This window comes from Brachycentrus maculatus, unplaced genomic scaffold (assembly GCF_059751285.1).
Source record: "Brachycentrus maculatus isolate JH-2025_06_01 unplaced genomic scaffold, ASM5975128v1 h1tg000190l, whole genome shotgun sequence".
NCBI lineage: Eukaryota > Metazoa > Arthropoda > Insecta > Trichoptera > Brachycentridae > Brachycentrus > Brachycentrus maculatus.
Genome location: NW_028280941.1, coordinates 1958802 through 1980000, shown reverse-complemented (window position 1 = coordinate 1980000; position 21199 = coordinate 1958802). Strand labels below are relative to the sequence as shown.

Sequence of the window (21199 nt, the reverse complement as noted above, 5' to 3'; positions counted from 1 at the left end):
ATCTGGCTCGCAATCTTTGTGCGCTGTTCCTGGAAATAAATATATATATTTTTTTTAATTGAATATTATTTTTACAAAATACCTATATATTTTATTTTATTTTATTTATTCGGGAATTGTACAGCTTACATATAAAAAATGATATAATAAACAATAGTTACATTCTCAATAATAAACATTACATTACATTAACAAAAATAGTTACGTTAAAAAAAAGCCAATTAAACAATTCCACATTTATGTTATAAAACAATAAAAAAACATTCAGAGATTTAAAAAAAGGGTACGATATAAAATAATACATTAAGCAGGAAGGAGAAGGAAAGGAAAGGAATTAATGAGGGTGGTAACAGGATTTTTTTTCTAGGTAAGAAGTAAATAATACAAAATAGTTTTTAAATATACAATACATTCAAATACAACGTTTCTACCTCTCTAATAAAGTAGAAACTTGTGTTTAGAGAGGGAGTTCGTTTTACAATTTTTTGTTTTTTTTTAAAGCAAAGTAAATTTCATAAAGCAAATAATATTAAAAATTAAAAATAAAGAAAGTAAAAAAAATAAAATAAATTCTTTGGTATGGAGTCTAGGTAGGGGTGAGTCTTATATCTTTTGAAATGTTAATTGAAATGTAAGGTCTTTTAAGCAATACAGCCTATCATTCGAAGGGTGAAATCCAGTATTAATTTCAATTTTACTTGGTAAATAACACTATTGTTTTAATTTATTTTAATTTATGAAGATATTTTTTAGTTTTTTTTTTAAATTTATTAAATATACTTAGTTAAATTTTTTAATACAATTTCTATGCGTTTATACATATGGCAAACTTAAAATTTTAGTTTTGCTGTGCCTCTCCAAAAAAGAGACTGACACTCAAGTTTTTTTGTTTTATTTGATTAATGGTATTTTTCCCTTCATTTATATGTTTTCTAAATGTTGAAATGTAAAGGGTATTAATTTTTTTCTTAAGAATTTTGATATATTCTATTTTTTTTGTTTCTTTAGGGAGTTTATTAAAGTATTTAATTTAAAAATATTCCTTGATTTTTTTCATACATATACATGAATATATAATATATTAAAAATAGTTATAAGTTCGTCATTGCGAGTTTTTACGGGTTAAACCAAAAATGAACATGAAAAAAAAGAGTTCTCCGATTATATGAGGGTTCTAACATTTGAGATTTATTGTGTGCTGGAGGATTTTATTCGGTCGTGTAACCTAAAATATTAAATTCCTAGAGACTGTACTTTAGTGAGTATGAGATGATTCGTTCGTTCGTGAATGAACAGATTTTCACGACCCGTTCTGATTCACTGTCCAAAGGAAGCAGATCGCAGGTTATCGTTAAATCTCATTAACGAACGAAGATGCCCTGGAAATCGTCATAAAACTGTCCGTTAAACAACGTCTACTACTACTGATATTATCATCACGCCGTTTTCTGCAGGGATAGGCAGAGAGAATAGATCATCAAACTCTTCCGTCCTAACGTTCACTCCTAGCTTCCTTCATACACATACTTAGTCACTTACATACAAGTCATAGATGCCCTCCGATTACGTATAATTTTGATACCACCAGATCTAAGGTTCTGATTGATCTGGTCGTGCCAAAAATGTTTTTATTTTTTATTTACTGTTTCGATATGTTCAATATAATTATAAAAATCTTTTATTCAAGGACTTTATTGTGTTTTGTGTAAATTAAGCATCATAATGAATTAAGTATTAAAATTTTACCTCAATTTGATAATTTTATTTCATTCATTTAGTTCTTAAGCGGATGAATCAATGAACAACGTCAGAATAACTGAAAAATATATAGATCAAAAGAACCGTTCTTGACGAACGGGTTGTTTGTTGATAATAATCTACTGATGCGGATCATCTGAATAAATGGATCTTACTCGTCTCTAGTGTGTATAGTCTCGTTTACAAGAAGACACGCTATAAGTTCACTCGTAAAAATTTTATTCACAAATTTCGCTACTTTCAAGACGTTTTATTGGAAAAGTGACCAAGGTCCGATGAAGGAACTCATACGACACCCATCCAAAAAATATTTATTTATTATTGTGAAGCTTTCTTTATTTTCGTTAGTTTTTGAGTATTTTTTTGTTAAGTATTATTTTCTTTAGTTATTTAATAAAAATGTAATTAAAAAAAAACTACATACTTAGACCCTATTTAAACATTACAGAGCTGAAAATCGTTATTTTGATTCTGGTATTCTTTATCAAAAGCGTGGTCAGTCGATATACCGACGATGACACCAGTGTATGCTGGCAGTCGAGCCGGGATCCGTTTGTGTCCCAGCGTACGCGTTTCTAAAGTACCGATTCATCAATAATATTTACAAATGAACGATTTTTAAATAAACATTTGGGATTTTTTTTAAACAAATTTTTTATTATTAAAAGAGAATTTTTTTGGTTAAAACCTAGTGTTTTTGTCCTTACAATTTTGGATTCGCCGATGGAAAATGTGCGTTACACTCAAATTAGTGATATTGGGGATGAAATTGGAATATTTAATAATTGGAAGATGCACTCCGATAGTAAAAATTCCGAGAAGAGCCCGAAATGAAAATTGTCTGTGTTTTCCTCACATTGCGTTTATTTAAAAATTATGATAAGGATGTTTATAACAAAATGCTGTTTATTTTGCAAAATTTATTTTTTAAATCGATTATTTTTTGAGAAAAATATTATTGATTTTGTGCACGCCTAATAAAAAGGACCATTTTTGTAAAAAAAAGTCTGAGCAATTTAAGCAAATATATAAGAAAAAAACTCATAACTAAAATAGTTTAAATTGTCCTTAAACATCGAGTATGTGGGTTTTTATCACAAACGGAAAAATGTTCTCCAAATAACCCTATTAGACGGTCCATGGATAATAATATGGTGGACAGATATGTGGGGTGAAAATATTGGATTTCCTTTTCAAATAGTGTGCTTTGTTCTTGTGCAACCACTAGAGTAGGATACGGATAACTGGACGACACATCAAGTAGGTCTTTTTACAAATATCATCCAGACATTGAAGACACTTTAAGTAGGTGTTAGTAATAACACTAACCGGACTCTGAAGACACTTCAAGTTGGTATTAATACAAATACTAACCAGACATTGAAGACACCTCGAGTCGGTATTAATACAAATACTAACCAGACATTGAATATACTTCGAGACGGTATTAGTACGAACACTCACCAGACTCTGAAGACACTTCAAGTCGGTATTAATACAAATACTAACAAGACTTTGAAGACACATCAAGTAGGTATTATTATTCATACCAACAAAACTATAAGGACACTTATAGTTTTATAAAGGTATTAGTACAAATACTAACATAAATAGTAATAATAGTTTGTTTTTGATTAAAGAAAACACTTCGTTTTTTACCACTTGAGTTTTATTATAGACTACATGTTTCAGAAGTTAAACTTCCATCATTCAGGTCTGTATAGTAACTAAAATATAAAATATAATATTAAAATATAAAATATATTGTTTCAAATTCTTTACCATTGCTTTCCATTTTTCCTTTGTTTTCAAACTCCGTCCCTTGACTAACCCCTTCCCCTTACTTTCCCCTCTCCTTATTTATAGAACAATTTTATATTTTATATTTTAGTTATTATACAGACCTGAATGATTCAATTCAATTCAATTCAATTCAATTCAATTCAATTTATTCAATAATTAATATACACATTACAAACAAACATTTAAGGCGTATACATTAAAAAAACAAATTAAAAATTACGCAAGAAGACTCTTGTTAAATGTGTAGAAGAATCTAGCTTCGGAAAACTCCTTCGGACACATGGAACAGATCAATATCCAATGTGATATTGTTCAACATAGCGGTAGCTCTTCCTACAGGCATAACCATCGGCAGGTTGGTCCTGTGTATAGGAATGTGAAACAATCTATGCCGATGATGGAAGTTTAACTTCTGAAACATGTTGTCTATAATTAAACTCAAGTGGTAAAAAACGAAGTGTTTTCTTTAATCATTGTAACATGTCTTACCACAAACTTAATGCCGAAACAATAAATAAAATATAGTTTGTTTTTCTTCGTGTAAGCGTTTTTCAATAAACATAAATTTTTAAAAATGTTCCTGTATATAAGTACATCTATTTTATATTAATATTTTCACCCTTTCATTTGCCACTTAAGGGTTGTTTATTTTTAACTTACAGCGTTATCCACTTACAGGGATTACAGCCAACCGAGGCGACTTTCCGCAAATTTTAAATGACATGCACTTAGATTTACAGTTTGGTCTCCCTCAAGTTTAATTTCACCTCGGTACCATTAAAATATATTGCCATTAACAAGTTTGAGTCTCATGAATATTAATGTCGCGAAATGAGTACGAAACAAAAAACACTTAACCCTCTTCATTTCGGCGGTTTTGAAAGATGAGTTTTAAAAAAATCAAACACTTAAAATTTAAAATTTTAAGTGCGTTCAAATCCCTGTTTACAAATAAAGGTTTCTACAAAAAAGAGTAATTTTTTGAATATAATAAAAGTTGTTTTTACAAGGTTTGTGCTTTGTTTATTCTTTATAAAGTTAACTTAAATGTAAATTATTTAAATTACTGATAGACAACTAGATTCATTGCTTACCCACATCAACACATTACATAATAATATTTAATTTACTATGGAAAAAAATGATGATAATACCCTAAATTCTCTTGATTTATCGATTAAAGTTATAAATAATAAATTAGATTTTAGTATATATCGTAAACCAACACACACTGACACAGTCATTCCAGCTGATTCCATTCATCCCATTTCACATAAAATGGCCAGTTTCCATTCATTATTAAATAGACTAATTAATATCCCCCTCAGTAACTCAAATTATAATCGTGAATTAAACACAATTAAACTAATAGCAAAAAACAACGGGTATAATAGCGCGCTAATAGATAAAATGTTAAAAAATAAAATTAAAAATAATTTAACCAAAAAATACATTTATTCAGCTCCTAATAATGATTCAATCAAAAATAAATCTTGGCGAAAAATTTTATATACGGGTTCAATAACTAAAAATATTTCGAAAATCTTACCCTCCCATACCAACCTGCATATTATACGAATAATAATTTACATAAAATCCTCGATAACTTAAAATCTAAAATTGATTTATTACAAAAAAGTGGTGTTTATGAAATTTCGTGTGGAGATTGTGATAGAAAATATATTGGCCAAACTGCGAGAAATTTTAAGATTAGAATTAAAGAACATCATAGCGGTCTTCTTAGTAATTATTTTTCGGAATTTGCAAATCATATAATAGATACTAATCACTCATTTCACTCTCATAAATTAAAATTATTACACCTTGTTCCATATAAAGGCCAAATTATGAATTATCTTGAAAATTTAGAAATACAAAAAAACCTGAATTCTAATAATAATTTATAAAACAATATATTCTTTCAAAATTCTTCGCCATTGCTTTCCATTTTTCCTTTGTTTTCAAACTCCGTTCCTTGACTAACCCCTTCCTTTTACTTTCCCCTCTCCTTATTTATAGAACAATTTTATATTTTATATATTAGTTATTATACAGACCTGAATGATGGAAGTTTAACTTCAGAAACATGTAGTCTATAATAAAGCTCAAGTGGTAAAAAACGAAGTGTTTTCTTTAATCATTGTAAATTATTATTTTGTTGGGTAATATATCCAAAATAAAACAAGGTTTTTTTTTATTGAATTCTACATTTATTTATGTATATCTTAATACGTGACGCGGTTCGTCTTCTTAGGACATTATCAAACACTGACTAAAAATATTTACAAAATGTCCTTATATACTAACAATAATGGCTATTATTAGGTCTTGGCCTTAAACTAATAATAGCAATGATTGTTAGTAAATTAGGACATTTTGTAAATATTTTTAGTCAGTGTTTGATAATGTCCTAAGAAGACGAAACGCGTCACGTATTAAGAAATACATAAATAAATGTAGAATTCAATCCAACAAAAACCTTATTTTATTTTGGATATATTACCTAACAATTCAATTTTGAATTCTCTCAACTATCTACAGTTACAATAAATAAATGATTATTTTATTTTCAACCAAATTTTATTTTACTGATTTTTGACCTTCTCAATCCCTTTCCCTGTGCTCTTGTGCTTTTGATAGTTGTTTATTTTTTTTATAATTTTGTAACTGAGCAAGCACTATCTGCTCTGCCTTATTTGAAGTAAGTATGAAACTTGTACCTTTAATATACTCGTGTTTATATATATATATATATATATATATATATATATATATATATATATATATATATATATATATATATATATATATATATATATATATATATATATATATATATATATATATATATATATAAATTTAAAAAACAAGTATATTTTACAACACACTAACTTTTAAGATATTTATTTTAAAACAAAAAAAACAATTAGCGTCTTAAAATCCAGTTAAATCAACATAAAAGTGGAGAGCAAAAATATTAAGCCTTATGAAATGAATGTCGCTTATCCTGGAAAATAGAGGTATTTTTTCGACCATTTTGCTATAGGCAGTCGTGGCAATCGGTGCTCAACGAGGGGCTTATTTTCTACCATTTGTGGATTGGCGGCTCGACGATAAATCAAAAAGTTTCAATACTCACTAATGCTGGGAATGAGTCGGTGACAGACTGCACGAATTGATGACAAAGTTAAAATCAGTTTCGAGCTGTGGACTGATTGAAAGGGATTCGCTCTATTTTATAAAACGATTTGTGATTTTACACTCCAGAGACCTTTGAGGGTACAGGAACTGTAACAGAGGGTGTTTGTGAATAAGGGTGGTTTAAATTTAGTCAATTACTGATGCCTGACTGACTGACTCACACTGCTAAGGCTCTTCTTGCAATAATAGAATTCATCAAGCGTCCGGCTGCGTTGAAAGCTATCAGTAAGGAGTCTTAATAATCGGCGGGTATGTATGAGGAAATGCATGAACGTGGAAGAGGCGAAGAATGTTTTCAAAGACAGAGTGGGGAGGCGTTCTTTTCTCTCTGTCTACCCCTGCGTAGAAGCAGCGTGATGTTTAGTTAGTTAGTGTTGAGATGGTTTGGATTTAGATTTTTTTAATTCCCAATATTTCAATAACTCTTTTTTATTTAAAACTACGTATTTATTTTGAAAAAAAAAACTCGTTTTTAAATACAATGAAGGTGTTTGTTACAAAAATTCAATTACGTCAAATGTTACCTTGGTTTAAAGAAAATGAAGTTGCGAATTAACGTGTGTTGGGCCTTTACACGTAGTTATACGTCAAGGTTTTTATATGTTGTTTATATGTTGTAGAGGATAATAGGTTGTATGGCCTTTAAATGCCCAGACTTCCATATTCTCCATTATCTAGTATACAAATATTTGCTATGACTTTTTCCGTTATAAATAATTTAACAAAAAGTATGTGTGTATTTAAAGAAATAAGCATAAGAGGAGATTGCAGCAAAGAGATGAATTCCCGGATTGCATAAGGTTTAAGAGATTTAGTGGGACGTACGTTGTCCAATCTTTCCGTAGATTCCTTTATTAGGTACGAGCAAGTCCTTTGTTACAGTCGAGAAGGAATGTAATCAAGTACTGGAGCAACTCCCGAACTGCTAAATTACATAAAACATACAATGTTATGTAGGTACGACACTTGCTTGTAACTTAGAGCTAAGTGAACAATTCGATTCAAAGTTACAAAAAGGTCTATTGTCAAAAAATTTAACCATTATTTTAAATTTATTGGTGTATACCACTTAATGAGTTTTATTTCACTACATACGACTAGTTACGAAAACTAAAAATGTTTTCATCTACAGGTGAAAAGTAAAACTTATTTAAATTTTTGAAATGTTTATTTTTTTAAATAATCACCATATCATTTCACAAAGTTAATGCCGAACTAATTAATAGGTGCCTCAACTTGATATGAAATATCTATCGTTCCTCTTGAAAAAAAGATGGAAGTCTGAGCATCCCAGGGCTTACGACCTGGCATTTGGTTAGCTTAAGCGATCAATTTATACACTTATGTAACGTTCACCATTCTACCCATTATTGAACATCCATATTGCATTAATTCTTGAAACCTGTATATATGCAATGGTCTCGGAACCTATCACATGTGGGTACGTTTTTTGATACGTTTGAAAGTGTGGCTGATTGTAGCGCCACCAGTTGATAAATTGGCAAAGATTTATTGACCTTGCTCTATTAAAGGGGAACCATAGATACTTCATATCAAGTCGAGATACCTATAAATTGGCATATCATCACTAGGGTGAATAATACAGTTTCTGATATAATAAATTGTTTAACTCAAAATTTTTTGAACATATTTAAACACAGCAGAAAAATCCTGTAATACCTTTCGTCTTCTCAATAACGTAAGTTTAATTTTCACAAAATTTACCACCGGAATTGCGTGTGTTTGACATTTCCACCGAGCAAAGCAATATACGGATATTTTTAACATAAATTTATAATAGTTGAAAAAAGTTTAATAAATAACAAACATTTTCAGACTGTTGAACTGACGTTTGTGGAATGAACGTAAGCATAGAGAAAGTGAGAGAAATATAGAGTTATTTTAAATTTCTACTTACTGTCGCTGAAAAATTCGTTAAACATAACGAAACTTTTATAAGATTTAGAATATTATGAATTAACGTTTCAAAGTTTAAATCAACAAACGACGCTCTAAGAGTGTCAAAAATGGAGACTCTATGGAGCATATTTTTCTAATAAGTGACACCAGGATAGAGAAATATGCGAGATCGAAATATCGTTAGGTAGGAAGGCAACGAAGAAAACAACGGTATGCGCATGTGAGGAGAATGGAATCATCCAGACTCCCCCACATTGCACTGCATGGCCAACCCCAAGGTAGAAAACTCCCGGATAGACCACCAAAGAGGTGGATTGACAGCTGGTAATCGACATCGCAGGAGGCTTATCCCTTTTAAAAACACGCCACAGGCCACTCATAGTAGGATACAAGGGGTGAAAATGATCATTTTTCAATATGAATATTTTTATTTTATTGTATCTTCGATTTAACCACATGTTCCACATTGAAGCAATGATATTTCCACACTTTATTAAGTATTTAAAATATTTTATTTTTGTTGGCTTCATTCCTTTTTCTAGTTCCCGCCTCAAAAGAGGATGAAATTTCAAGCTTCGTAAACCGAAACCCCGTACATCCAGAAATTGCAAGTCGGTCAGAGGTTCTGCCGGATTACTATCTTGTACTTTTTCGGGTGAGCAAATCGTAGCATGTCTGAAAGAATTTGTGGTATTTCCTTCTTAGATACAGAGGAAATGTAATATCAAACATTGTACTGTCGTCAAAGTCATAGTTTTTGAATGAGATGAATCATCATTGGCTGGTTTGAAAAAGCTTTTATTAAATGCAGACACTTTTATTTAAATATATCGCTCACTCCTTTCAAGAACGTCATAAATCAAAAATTGACAATTTTCAGTTGTACATGTTTTCAGAATGCCCAGAAAATGTACTATATCCCAGTAAAAGCGGCATATTTTTAACTTAATATTTACTCGCTATAGGGCAGAAAGTGTGGTTTTTGCATTTTGAAGAAAAGGTATTGTTTAATTATTTTTTTTAATATACTAAATATTTTTCGAATGGAGAAAAAACCTTCAGGTTTTACCTAAAAAGATCTGTTGCACAGTAAAAAGTTCAATAAGTGGCTTGATATTTATTTTTAATACATTGTGTTATATATTTAAACTTTAAAAACGTTCTCCTGAAAAATCAAGTTTTTTGATTTATGACGTTCTTGAAAGGAGTGAGCGATATGCAAGATTTCAACCGGATTATTTTATATACTAAGAGACCAGTGAAAACATGATTTAAAATTTTTATGCGGCTTATAATTTGACTTACAATTTGGGTGTTATGCTTAGCTTAACACCTAAGACAGCATTTTGAGTGTGTCTAAATACTTATTCACAAATCTGGATTATCTTCAATTAGAAGTAATTTTTATATTAATTTTGACATCTTAACAAAAGTTTCTTTAATTTCACTATAGATGTCTCTAGTGAAATTCTAGTGACTGCGTTTCGAATTTGAACCATAAATATTAATAAATTAAAATATATTTAAAAAAAAAATTATATATTTATATATATACATATATATAAATGCATATATATATATATATATATTTATATATATATATATATATATATATATATATATATATATATATATATATATATATATATATATATATATATACATACATATATATATATATATACATATATATATATATATATATATATATATATATATATATATATATATATATATATTTACGTTTACGTAAATTTCGTTTTACGGGCCGGTAGGAAATCACATTTCTAAAATCTGGCCCGGCTACAGAAAATATTGGCCACCTATGGCGTAGACCAAGAACAAGCAAAAGAAGAAGAGAACCCAGAGTAAATATTTTTATGAAGATATTTCCTTGATGTTAATTTGATATAAATCTTAGTTAATGTGCCTTCAAAACTAAAACATTCCGTTCAACCATTCGGTACATTTAACGAACAGTTTAGAGACTAAACTTTAGAGTAATAAATGCTGACATTGATGCGCGTATAACTCTTTTAATTGCTTTTTAGGACTTACGAGGCACTCCAGAATCGCATTCATTACACTTAATGTATAATAAACGGGTCTATTCTACTAAATTAATATACTATTCAATTTTAAAGAAGAAAATATGAAATAAGGTATTCCTATTATTACATTTTGACATCTCAGCAAAGATAAAGAATATGGAAGTCTAGGTATTTACAGGGCTTATGTTCTTCATTGAGATGTCGAAATTTAAAAATTAATGATAAAACCCTGATTTGAGAACAAATATTTGTACACACTCAATGTTATTCCTAATTTATTTTTTGACATCTCAACATACATGCAAACGGATATGTAAGTCTGTACAATTACGGGGCTTACGATCGTCATAGTCTGGTTTGAGTGATCACTTTACACACGTGTAACAGTCACCAATTCTAACCATGATTGACAACCACACTACTCAAATTCTCGGAAGTTCAATATATGTACTTATATGATCCAATTTCGAAACATTGAACTTAAATCACCAGAATTTTCACTAGAGATATCTCGGCTGTCCAAACTTGAGCAGCCTGTTCAAACTCAAAACACAGTAAGGGATTTTTTTTGTAGTACGTTTTTTTTAAATATTTTTGGACTACTTATATAGATTCTACTTAGCCTACAAATGCAAAAAAAACGTACTACAAAAAATGTCTCTTACTGTGTTTTAAGTTTGGACATCCGATCTATTGCTGAAATGAGGAAGCTTTATAATTGATCAGAAACTCTTTAATTTGTATATGAGGTCCGAATCCAGGATTATAAACACATACATGAGAAACGCCAGAAAATATCATTTTCATTTTATTATTTGAGCTTACCATTTGACCAGATAATTTATTAACATTTTTAGTGTGTCCTGATATTTTTTCACAAATCTGGATCATCTCCAATTACAGGAGCTATATTCAAATTATTTTTTGAAATCTCATCAAAGATGAAAAAGAATATGAAAGTCTGGGCATTTACGGGGCTGACGACCATCATAGGCTGGTTTAAGTGATCACTTAATAATGAATAATGGTTGTCAATATTGGGTAGAATTGGTGAATGTTACACGTATGTAAAGTGATAACTTAAACCAGCATATGACGGTCGTCGGCCCCGTAAATGCCCAGACTTCCATATTCTCCTTCATCTTTGATGAGATGTCAAAAAACAATATGAAAAATAAATCCTCCTATTATTTGAGATAATCCAGATTTGTGAACAAGTATTTGGACATACTAAAAACGTTGTCTATGAATTGTGTTTAGACAATTCGTTTAACGTAACGCAAATATTGATTTCGAGCAATTTCAAACGTAAACGCGAGGTTTCGAGAATACCCGGGTCGTGATATCTTCATAAGTATCCGGCGCGTATCACTTCTGTATCATTAAGGGCGAAGGGGTGGAATCTCGTGAAGAAATTCTCCAGGGTAGCGCTAATTACGCACCCTCTATTGGCAGGCCTCTCACGACCCCCTAATTGACGTCACCCGGGAATATATTGTCTGGCTAAAACGAACTTTACGCCAATTTAAAAGTGTACGAGATTAATTAGAACCTGCTTTTTATATAACTCAGAAATAAATAAGGTTATTCCTTAATTGTTGTAATTAACATTCACATGCGAAGTGATGGGGCAAGTGAACAAAGCTGCAGCCATCTCAGGATGTCTGAAAAATGCTATATGGAAAAACCCTGAGATGAAGATCGGCAGCAAGATCAAGATATACAAAACTTGTGTCCGACCCATCATGACGTATGGAATCGAAAGTAGAGCAGACACCGCTGCCACAAAAAACGCGCTTAGAGTGTCAGAAATGAAGACTCTGAGAAGCATAACAGGCAAAAGTCTTCGAGATAGATTGAGAAATGCCAAGATCAGGGAAATATGCGAGATCGAAGATGTCGTTAGGTGGGGAAGGCAACGAAGAAGACAATGGTATGCGCATGTGAGGAGAATGGAACCATCCAGACTCGCCCACATCGCACTGTACGGCCAACCCCATGGTAGACGACTCCCGGGCAGACCACCAAAGAGATGGGCCGATAGCTGGGATTCGACGTCGCAGGAGGCTAATCCCTCTTAAAAACAGGCTGCAAGGCCTACAATAAGAAGAAGAAGAAGAGAACATTCACATTTAAGACATGACGCTACCTATGCGGTGAAATAGTATTTTTAAATAACAAAAAACATTTATGTATTAAATGTTAAATCAAACACTGTTTTTTTTTAAAATTTTATTGATTGATTCGGCAGTCACTTTGTGGTAAAATCTTTCCATTTTTAATACATATTTTACTTAGTAAATACCACTATTTCTTAAAATCTACTGTGACACGTGATTAGATGCATTCCGCATCATTTTCAAATACTGTACTCGTATGTGAAGCTTATTCTAAATTTTAGAGTTGGCTCCTTGGGACGTTGAAGGTTGAAGAGGTGGTACGAGCTGTTTCTGTGTGTAAAGAGCATACAAGATGTCTTGATAATAATTATTTTTCTGAATTTGCCAATCACGTAAAAAAAAAATCACTCATTTCATAAAAATAAAGGTTTAAAATATATTACACACATGCAATACAGGACTTAAATTAGATTACTTAGAAATATAAGAAAGTTAAAAACCGTAAAAATATTCTAAATTTTGTTAAGAACATAGTGTTTTAGTATTAATCAGTCTTGATAAAGAAGCGGTAGCTTCGAAACCAGTATACATTATACAGTATACATTAAATATTTAAAATTATTTAAAAACAAAGTTCATTTTAATAATAAAATGGAAAATCAAAAAGTTATTGCTTCATATATGAATTATATTTCAATTTCGTTTAATGTTTTTACAAAATAACCCTTATTGAATTTATTTAGAGCATAAAATATATTTTTTTGTGAAAGACGTAACGCCGTGTAATATAAAATACAAATTTACACCAAATGTTTGCGCCCAATCTACTTAAAACGCTAATCCTGTTTTTCCGGCGCGCGCTGGAGGTTGTCACACGAGCTTCAGCGGTTTCCTACACGTCACATTTTACACTCATCAATTTTGAAAAACTGACAAACATTTCTCGCGTCAGGCCTGTCAGTACGAGCAGTCTAACAGGGCGCTAAGTGTTTAAAAATGCACGATTTTTCAGTGTTCCGATGGAAATTGGCAGAAAACAAATCTTTTTGAATATTTTATACCAAAATGGTGAATCCTCAATTTTAATTCTGTATTTCAAAAACGATGTACATATTTTTTGAAAATAAAAATGAGGTGTTAACAGACCTGTTGTTTCAATACAATTATACATACAACTATTTTTTAAACTCGTATATTTTTTTAAATTCATTATTTGTTTATACAAACCTCCGCTCGTTTGCGAGTGATTTTGGATGTTAAAAAAAGACATATTTCAAAAAAAAGGTATTAGAGGAGATAGAGAGACTGGAAAAAAATGAACTGAAATTAATTTAAATATGAAATCACTTATTTGATCTACATTAAAATGTTAAATCTTAAATGGCTGTCGTGAGTCAATAAATTTAATTTTTTTTATACCTTTCCGATTTTAATTCATCTGTTGATCAGAGTAAAACTTGTGAAATTCTTGGAACTTATAGTGAAAATAATATTTTGTCATGCATAATTAAATTGAGTTATTAAAATTTGAAAGCTAATTTTGATTTTTCGCCAATGAATAGAAAAGCTATTCTTTAATTTATAATGGAAATGGGTAGATCTGAAATAGATCGCATAATTTGGCACCCTTTTATATAATATTTTGTAGTAATTTTTGTAGTATGATAAAAATCTTCAAATTCGTATTAATCTTATTAGTGAACAGTGGCATGACCGTTAGATGGAATGTTTAATATGTCCTCATATGTACCACGGTATGTGACTCGTATATCTTAACTAACATGGGTTGGGGGCTTAAAACTCCTTGTAATTCGAATTAAGTGAATTCCAGTATGGACGCAATTTTTAACGAATTCTTCAAGCTAGAATAAAACGAATTTTTAAAGGGTGACCACAGTCAAGTGAACGATTAAAACCCACTGCTATTTTTATTATATCTTCAATGCAGATGTGTGGCCACTTAGATCGTCCTATTTGAGACACCAGATTGTTATATGATGTTATCTGACAACCAAAGTGTGATGGTCAACTAGAAAACAAGATTTGAGATTACCAGATTGTTTTATGGTGCTATCTGAAAACCAAGGTGTGGTGGCCACCTAGATCGCCCGATTTGAGACTACCAGATCGTTTTGTGTATCTATGTGTATAAAAGGGTAACATTGTAAAAGTTTTACTAGAATTTTGAGAACTTTTGAATTTTTTTAAATCAAGTTGATCTCCGAAGTGCCAAAACTACTCAGAGGAAAAAACGTAACGGACGGACTTATCGCTTACCTTTTTTTAGATCTGTGGAGTTTGGGTAATTCTTTCTTTATCTTAGCAACCAAGGTGAAAAGAAATTGGGTCGTACTTATATTGCACAATATTGAATTATTAATAATAAGGAATATTGAATTTAACGTATCGCTCACTCCTTTCAAGAACGTCATAAATCAAAAAACTTGATTTTTCAGGAGAACGTTTTTAAAGTTTAAAAATAAAATATAATGTATTAAAAAAATATATCAAGCCACTTGTTGAACTTTTTACTGTGCAACAGATCTTTTTAGGTAAAACCTGAAGGTTTTTTCTACATTTGAAAAATATTTAGAATGTTTAAAAAAATAATTAAACAATACCTTTTCTTCAAAATGCAAAAAGAACACTTTCTGCCCTGTAGCGGGTAAATATTAAGTTTAAAATATGCCTCTTTTGCTGGGATATAGTACATTTTCTGGGCATTCCGAAAACACGCACAACTCAAAATTGACGATTTTTGATTTATGACGTTCTTGAAAGGAGTGGGCGATATGCTGTTGTATTTAAAAGGTTTTTTTATGGATTCTTTGTCCGATTTAAATCCTAAAAATCCACGATAATAAAGAATTTTAATTTACCCAATTTGTTAACGAAAAACTGAATTTTAGTATGCTTTTTTTTAAGGGAAACTTTAATCGTTTATATGTAATCGATATATAAAACCGTTTGTTATTGGGATCAATTTTTGCTCTCCAGAAATTGTACATGAGAAAATATACCTTCACATTTAACAACTTATATTTGGTTACTCTATTAAAAGAGTAACGGTTACCAATAGCTTTGTAAACAAATTATTATTCTTGGGTAAATTACCTCAAAATATAAAGGTTACTATGAATTAAGTCATTTAAAAATGGAAATAACTCCAATTGAGATCTTCGTCTAGATTTTAATACTTAGAATAATATACCTAAACTGTTGATTAATTGTAAAGATACAGAAAAAAATCGAATTGAATTATTCTTAAACATGGCGTAAATTTTATATTTTTTAATTTGCAAATGACATGAATGAAATGATATGAAGAACATTATTTTAATAAATCAACCGGCATACAAATTACACATGTACATGAAACTAGTCTTCGTTAAGATAATCTTGAAAATTTAGGAATAAGTAATGCAATTAATTAAGAGTTACCCATAATAAATAACCAATTTAATTTAATTTCAAGTTCACTTTTAAAAATATTCCCATTGTGATCCCAACACCTACTTTTTCTACAACATTTTGAGTGTATCCAAATACTTGTTCACAAAATCTGGATTATCTCCAATTACAGGAGCTATTTTCTTATTGTTTTATGACATCTCATCAAAGATGAAGAAGAATATGGAAGTCTGGGCATTTACGGGGCTGACGACCGTCATAGGCTGGTTTAAGTGATCACTTTACACACGTGTAACATTCACCAATTCTACCCATTATTGACAACCACGCTACTCGAATTCTTGGAAGTTCTATATATATGAACCAATTTAAAGTCCGAATTCTGGATTATAATCACACACATAAGAAACGCCAGAAAATACCATTTTCATTTTTATTATTTCCTTTTTTTCTCTTTCAAAAAATGATGAAAAGAATATTTTTTATTTTATGTAAATAAAAAATATTATATACATATTAGAGACCGTGGCGATTTTATTTCAGTTTACATTTGACCTGATGATGAGATAGGTATTCCAAAACCGATAATTTTGAAGTAGTGTTTTTAAGTGGTATTACACAAAGTGAACGATGAGTGATGAGGACAATTTTAGTTTTTTGAAACTGGAATAACTTCTTTTACTAATCATGTTACGTGGTTTCTCATTTCAATTCCATTAGTGCTATTTTCAACCCATAAAAAGCATTTCAAAGTAAGCCGGTATTATCATCAGTAAAAGTAAAAATAATGGTGAAAAAAAACAAAAAAAAAGCACACTAGAAAATAGTGCAATTTATGCGCTTCGGAGGCGTTTTCCTTATCCCGACTTTTATTTTCTCAATTCTGTCGACTCCTGTGTTGTGCTACCGTTTGCACTTCACGCTACAGCTAAACAGCTCCACGCCGGTACAGGGTGCAATAAAAATAATTGCACCAACGGGAATCACGCGACTTTAGCCGCACATTAAAAACACGTGAAACATTGTGACATTTTCAGTGCTTGTAAAATACAAGTACATATATGCAGGTCGTAAAGTGACTATCGAAACTATTTAAAAAAAAGTAAATATAAATGGTAATAAAACAATTTGAGTTTTATTTCATTACACACAATTTTCGAAAACTGCAGGTGGTTTCATCAACGGGTGTTACAAAATGTATCTAGCAATTTTTTTTTCAGTTATATATAGAAGTATAATTAAAATGTAACTTTGTTTTAAAATCGCTTTAAATATTTTATTGTAACTTAATTATTATTGTAACCGGTTTTAAAGCTAATCGGTAGAATTATTTTAAATTATAATTAAGTTATAATAAAATATCTGTAGTGATTTTAAAACAAGTTACATTTTAATTATAAAATGGGAAATAACAACGTAAGTGCTTTCCAAATTCATTTTATTTGACCTGTGACCGTTTTTCATCGCTATCGACATCATCAGACTAAACTGACGACTAGTCTGAAATGAATAAAGAAACGTGGTCACTAACCAAAAAATAATTGTGGAAAAAAAAACTATATAGTTGTTTTTTTATAATCGAATGAGAGCAGGACTGATCACCCTGCCTTCATTTATTCACGATCGAGTAACTACTGCATCAATTTGATGCAGTGCTTTGTGCACCACTTGAAATAAACGTAAGATCTCATAACTTTTCATTAAGATGGCGGCAAAGCAAAAAATGTGTTTTTCGCCTGAATCAATTAAAAACATTTCTCAAAATGTTGTAAATAAATTATCTGGTCAAATTATAAGGTTAAATAATAAAAATGAAAATGATATTTTCTGGCGCTTCTCATGTGTGTGATTATAATCCAGGATTCGGACTTCACATAATAAAAAAACGGTTTCTGCTCAATACAAAGCTTTTTTTCATCTCACCAAAAGATGTCACTAGTGAAGTTCTAGTGATTCAAGAATAATGTTTCATAAATTGGTCCATATAAGTATAAAGAACTTCCAAGAATTTGAGTAGTGTTGTTGTCAATAATGGCTAGAATTGATGAATGTTACACGTGTGTAAAGTGATGCCCAGACTTCCATATTCTTCTTCATCTTTGATGAGATGTCAAAAAATAATATGAATTATCAATCATTTGTTTTTTTTTCATTAAAAAAAAACTTATGAGCCCCCTGTATATTTCCCCTCGTACCTTGGCAGGCAAACACTCGTTAAGTCCTTTTTGTTTTCTGTAAAACAAAATAGGACAAAAGTCCGCCGCATTTTTCCCAGTCTTTAAAACTACTGTAATATAGTTTCGCGCTAACAGAACTGGATCGCAAGTTCTAATAACAATGAATTCATTCAGAAAGTTTACATTTCGAGCTCTCCTAATCTATTATGATTCCCTGATCTGATACAGAAGTATCTAGACTCCTAGTTATTTATTATTTCTTGAAATCTCAACAAAGATGAAGAAACATATAAAAGTCTGGGCATTTAGGGGGCTTACGACCGTCATAGGTCGGTTTGAGTGTGTTCAATTTAATACTCCATGTATTTTTTTTATTTTTTATTTTTATTTTTTTTTCTAGAAAAAGTGGTATTTACTAAGTAAAACATTAATTAAAAATCTATAGATTTTACCACAAGTGACTGCCGAATCAATAAATGAAATAATTTTTTTATTATTTATTGATTTTTGTAATATCACGTTGAAAAATCGTTTCAACGTGTGTATCGTATCATGGCATCATGTGAATTATCATAGCAACTTGTGACGTATCATAAAAACGTCTGACTTATCAAAGTAACGTCTGACTTATCATAGATACGTGTGACTTGTCATAGCAACGTGTGAATTATCATGGCAACATGTGACTTATCATGGCAACGTGTGAATTAAAATGGCACCATTTGACTTATTAAAGCGACGTGTGTCTTATCATGGCAAGTGTGATTTATCATGGAAACGTATGACAACGTGTTAAAATCGGTTTGAATCGGTAGGTACTTTTTTAAAATACTTTTTCGCACATGATAAATAAATTTCGTAGAACAATTAAATATTTATTTTTTCAATACATTTAATTTTTTTTTGGAATTTTTCTGTATTTACTCATTATACATTAACAAATACGTTTCAGAATAGCCTCTTTCATCACAATAAAAATACGAACAAAGTACCTACTCAAGTTTAATATTTTAAGAGTAATTTTCAGGCTTCCAGTATGCAAAGTAGAATTCTAGTTCGTTTTATTTTTTTCAGCATTTTTCAAACAAATACGTATGTTTTTATTGTATTTTCCTAATGTCTTTTCAGATTACGTTTTGTGTGTATAACAAAAGTGGGGAAACATCCCTTCTTTCAACACATACAATGCATGAATTCGTTGAATGGAAAAGTGTGGATGGCTAATTTTTAAACTGGTTTACACACACGTGAAATGTAATAACAAAGAAATGGGGAAAAAAGAGATATTTGCACATGGGCAATTTGTTTGAAATGTAACTCAACTATGTTAATAAATTAGTATGGTATTTAGTTGGATATCTCAAAAGTATGAGTTAATTTACTGCGAATGCCTATTTACAGAAATTATTTCCAAATGAGAAAATTTTAGGTTGTAAAATCAGCAAGGAGAATAGTATACAGACCTAAACTGAACTTTAAAAAAATATCTGAGTTAAATAAATAATTTACAACATTTTGAGTGTGTCCAAAAACGTCACAAAATCTGGATTAGGTATCTCCGATTACAGGAGTTATTTTCATATTATTTTTGGACATCTCATCAAAGATGTAGAAGAATATGGTAATAATTATTTACACACTTACTTTCATCCAGGATTCGGACCTCACATACTAATAAAAGAGTTTCTGCTGAATAAAAAGCTTTTTTTCATCTCACCAAAAAGATGTCTCTAGTGAAGTTCTAGTGATTCAAGAATAATGTTTCAAAATTGGTTCATATAAGAATTTGAGTAGTGTGGTTTTCAATAATGGGTAGAATTGGTGAATGTTACACGTGTGTAAAGTGATCACTTAAACCAGCCTATGACGGTCGTCAGCCCCGTAAATGCCCAGACTTCCATATTCTTCTTCATCTTTGATGAGATGTCAAAAAAATAATATGAAAATAACTCCTGTAATTGGAGATAATCCAGATTTTGTGAACAAGTATTTGGACACACTCAAAATGTTGTGATTTTACGATGTTTGTTAAATTTAACATTTAATTTCATTAGTTGATTCGGCAGTCACTTTGTGGTTAAATATATGCATTTTTAATTTAAGTTTTACTAAGTAAATACAATTTTTGAGATAAATTCATTACTTAAATTCCTCTCCAATTATTAATGCCAAAGATTTAAAATCGATATTAACGTAACTCAATTGATACTTCAAGTCATAATATTTATCTATTTTATAACTTGAATTTTAACTTAAACTCTTCATGTTTCCAATTCTTGGAATCCCCAGGGGTTGAAGTTACTTTCCTCCCTTAGAATTGATCGGAAGCCCCGCGACTGGATTTTCTCTCAAGGGATAAAATATTCAAAATGAAAATATTCTCTCGGACAAAGGTGGTGTTTATTTCTACCTCTGCGCGATATTTTTATAACACCTATCTTAAAAGAAATATTATGATTGTTTGGATACCACGCCACTTTTTCGTGTTTGGCATCCTGTCTGGTAAAAGTTTGACATCTTGAAATATCGTGGGATCTTCTCATATTCCAGACATCCACAATTGAATTGAGGTATCTCCCAAAAATAATTAATTGTTTTGAATATTGAAAGCATTAACTTTGTGGATCATATTGATATATTATTTTGAGAAATAAAAATACTTTGTGTTCTGATCCACTCACATTTTTACTAACCAACTAGTTTCGGCAACAACCTGTTGCCCTCTTCAGGGTTACATTTATTACTAATATTAATATTT

At 30.4% G+C, this 21199-nt stretch overlaps 1 protein-coding gene across 1 annotated transcript in view; it reads right to left on the bottom strand.

Annotated features, from left to right (window-relative positions):
- LOC148307782 (calcitonin gene-related peptide type 1 receptor-like) overlaps positions 1-21199 on the bottom strand; it is a 151733-nt gene that overhangs the window by 8897 nt on the left and 121637 nt on the right. Inside the window, exon 4 of the mRNA XM_088262881.1 lies at positions 1-29. This exon is cut by the window's left edge and continues 78 nt beyond it. Coding sequence (XP_088119007.1) covers positions 1-29 — 29 coding nt within the window. The remainder of the gene's footprint in view (positions 30-21199) is intronic.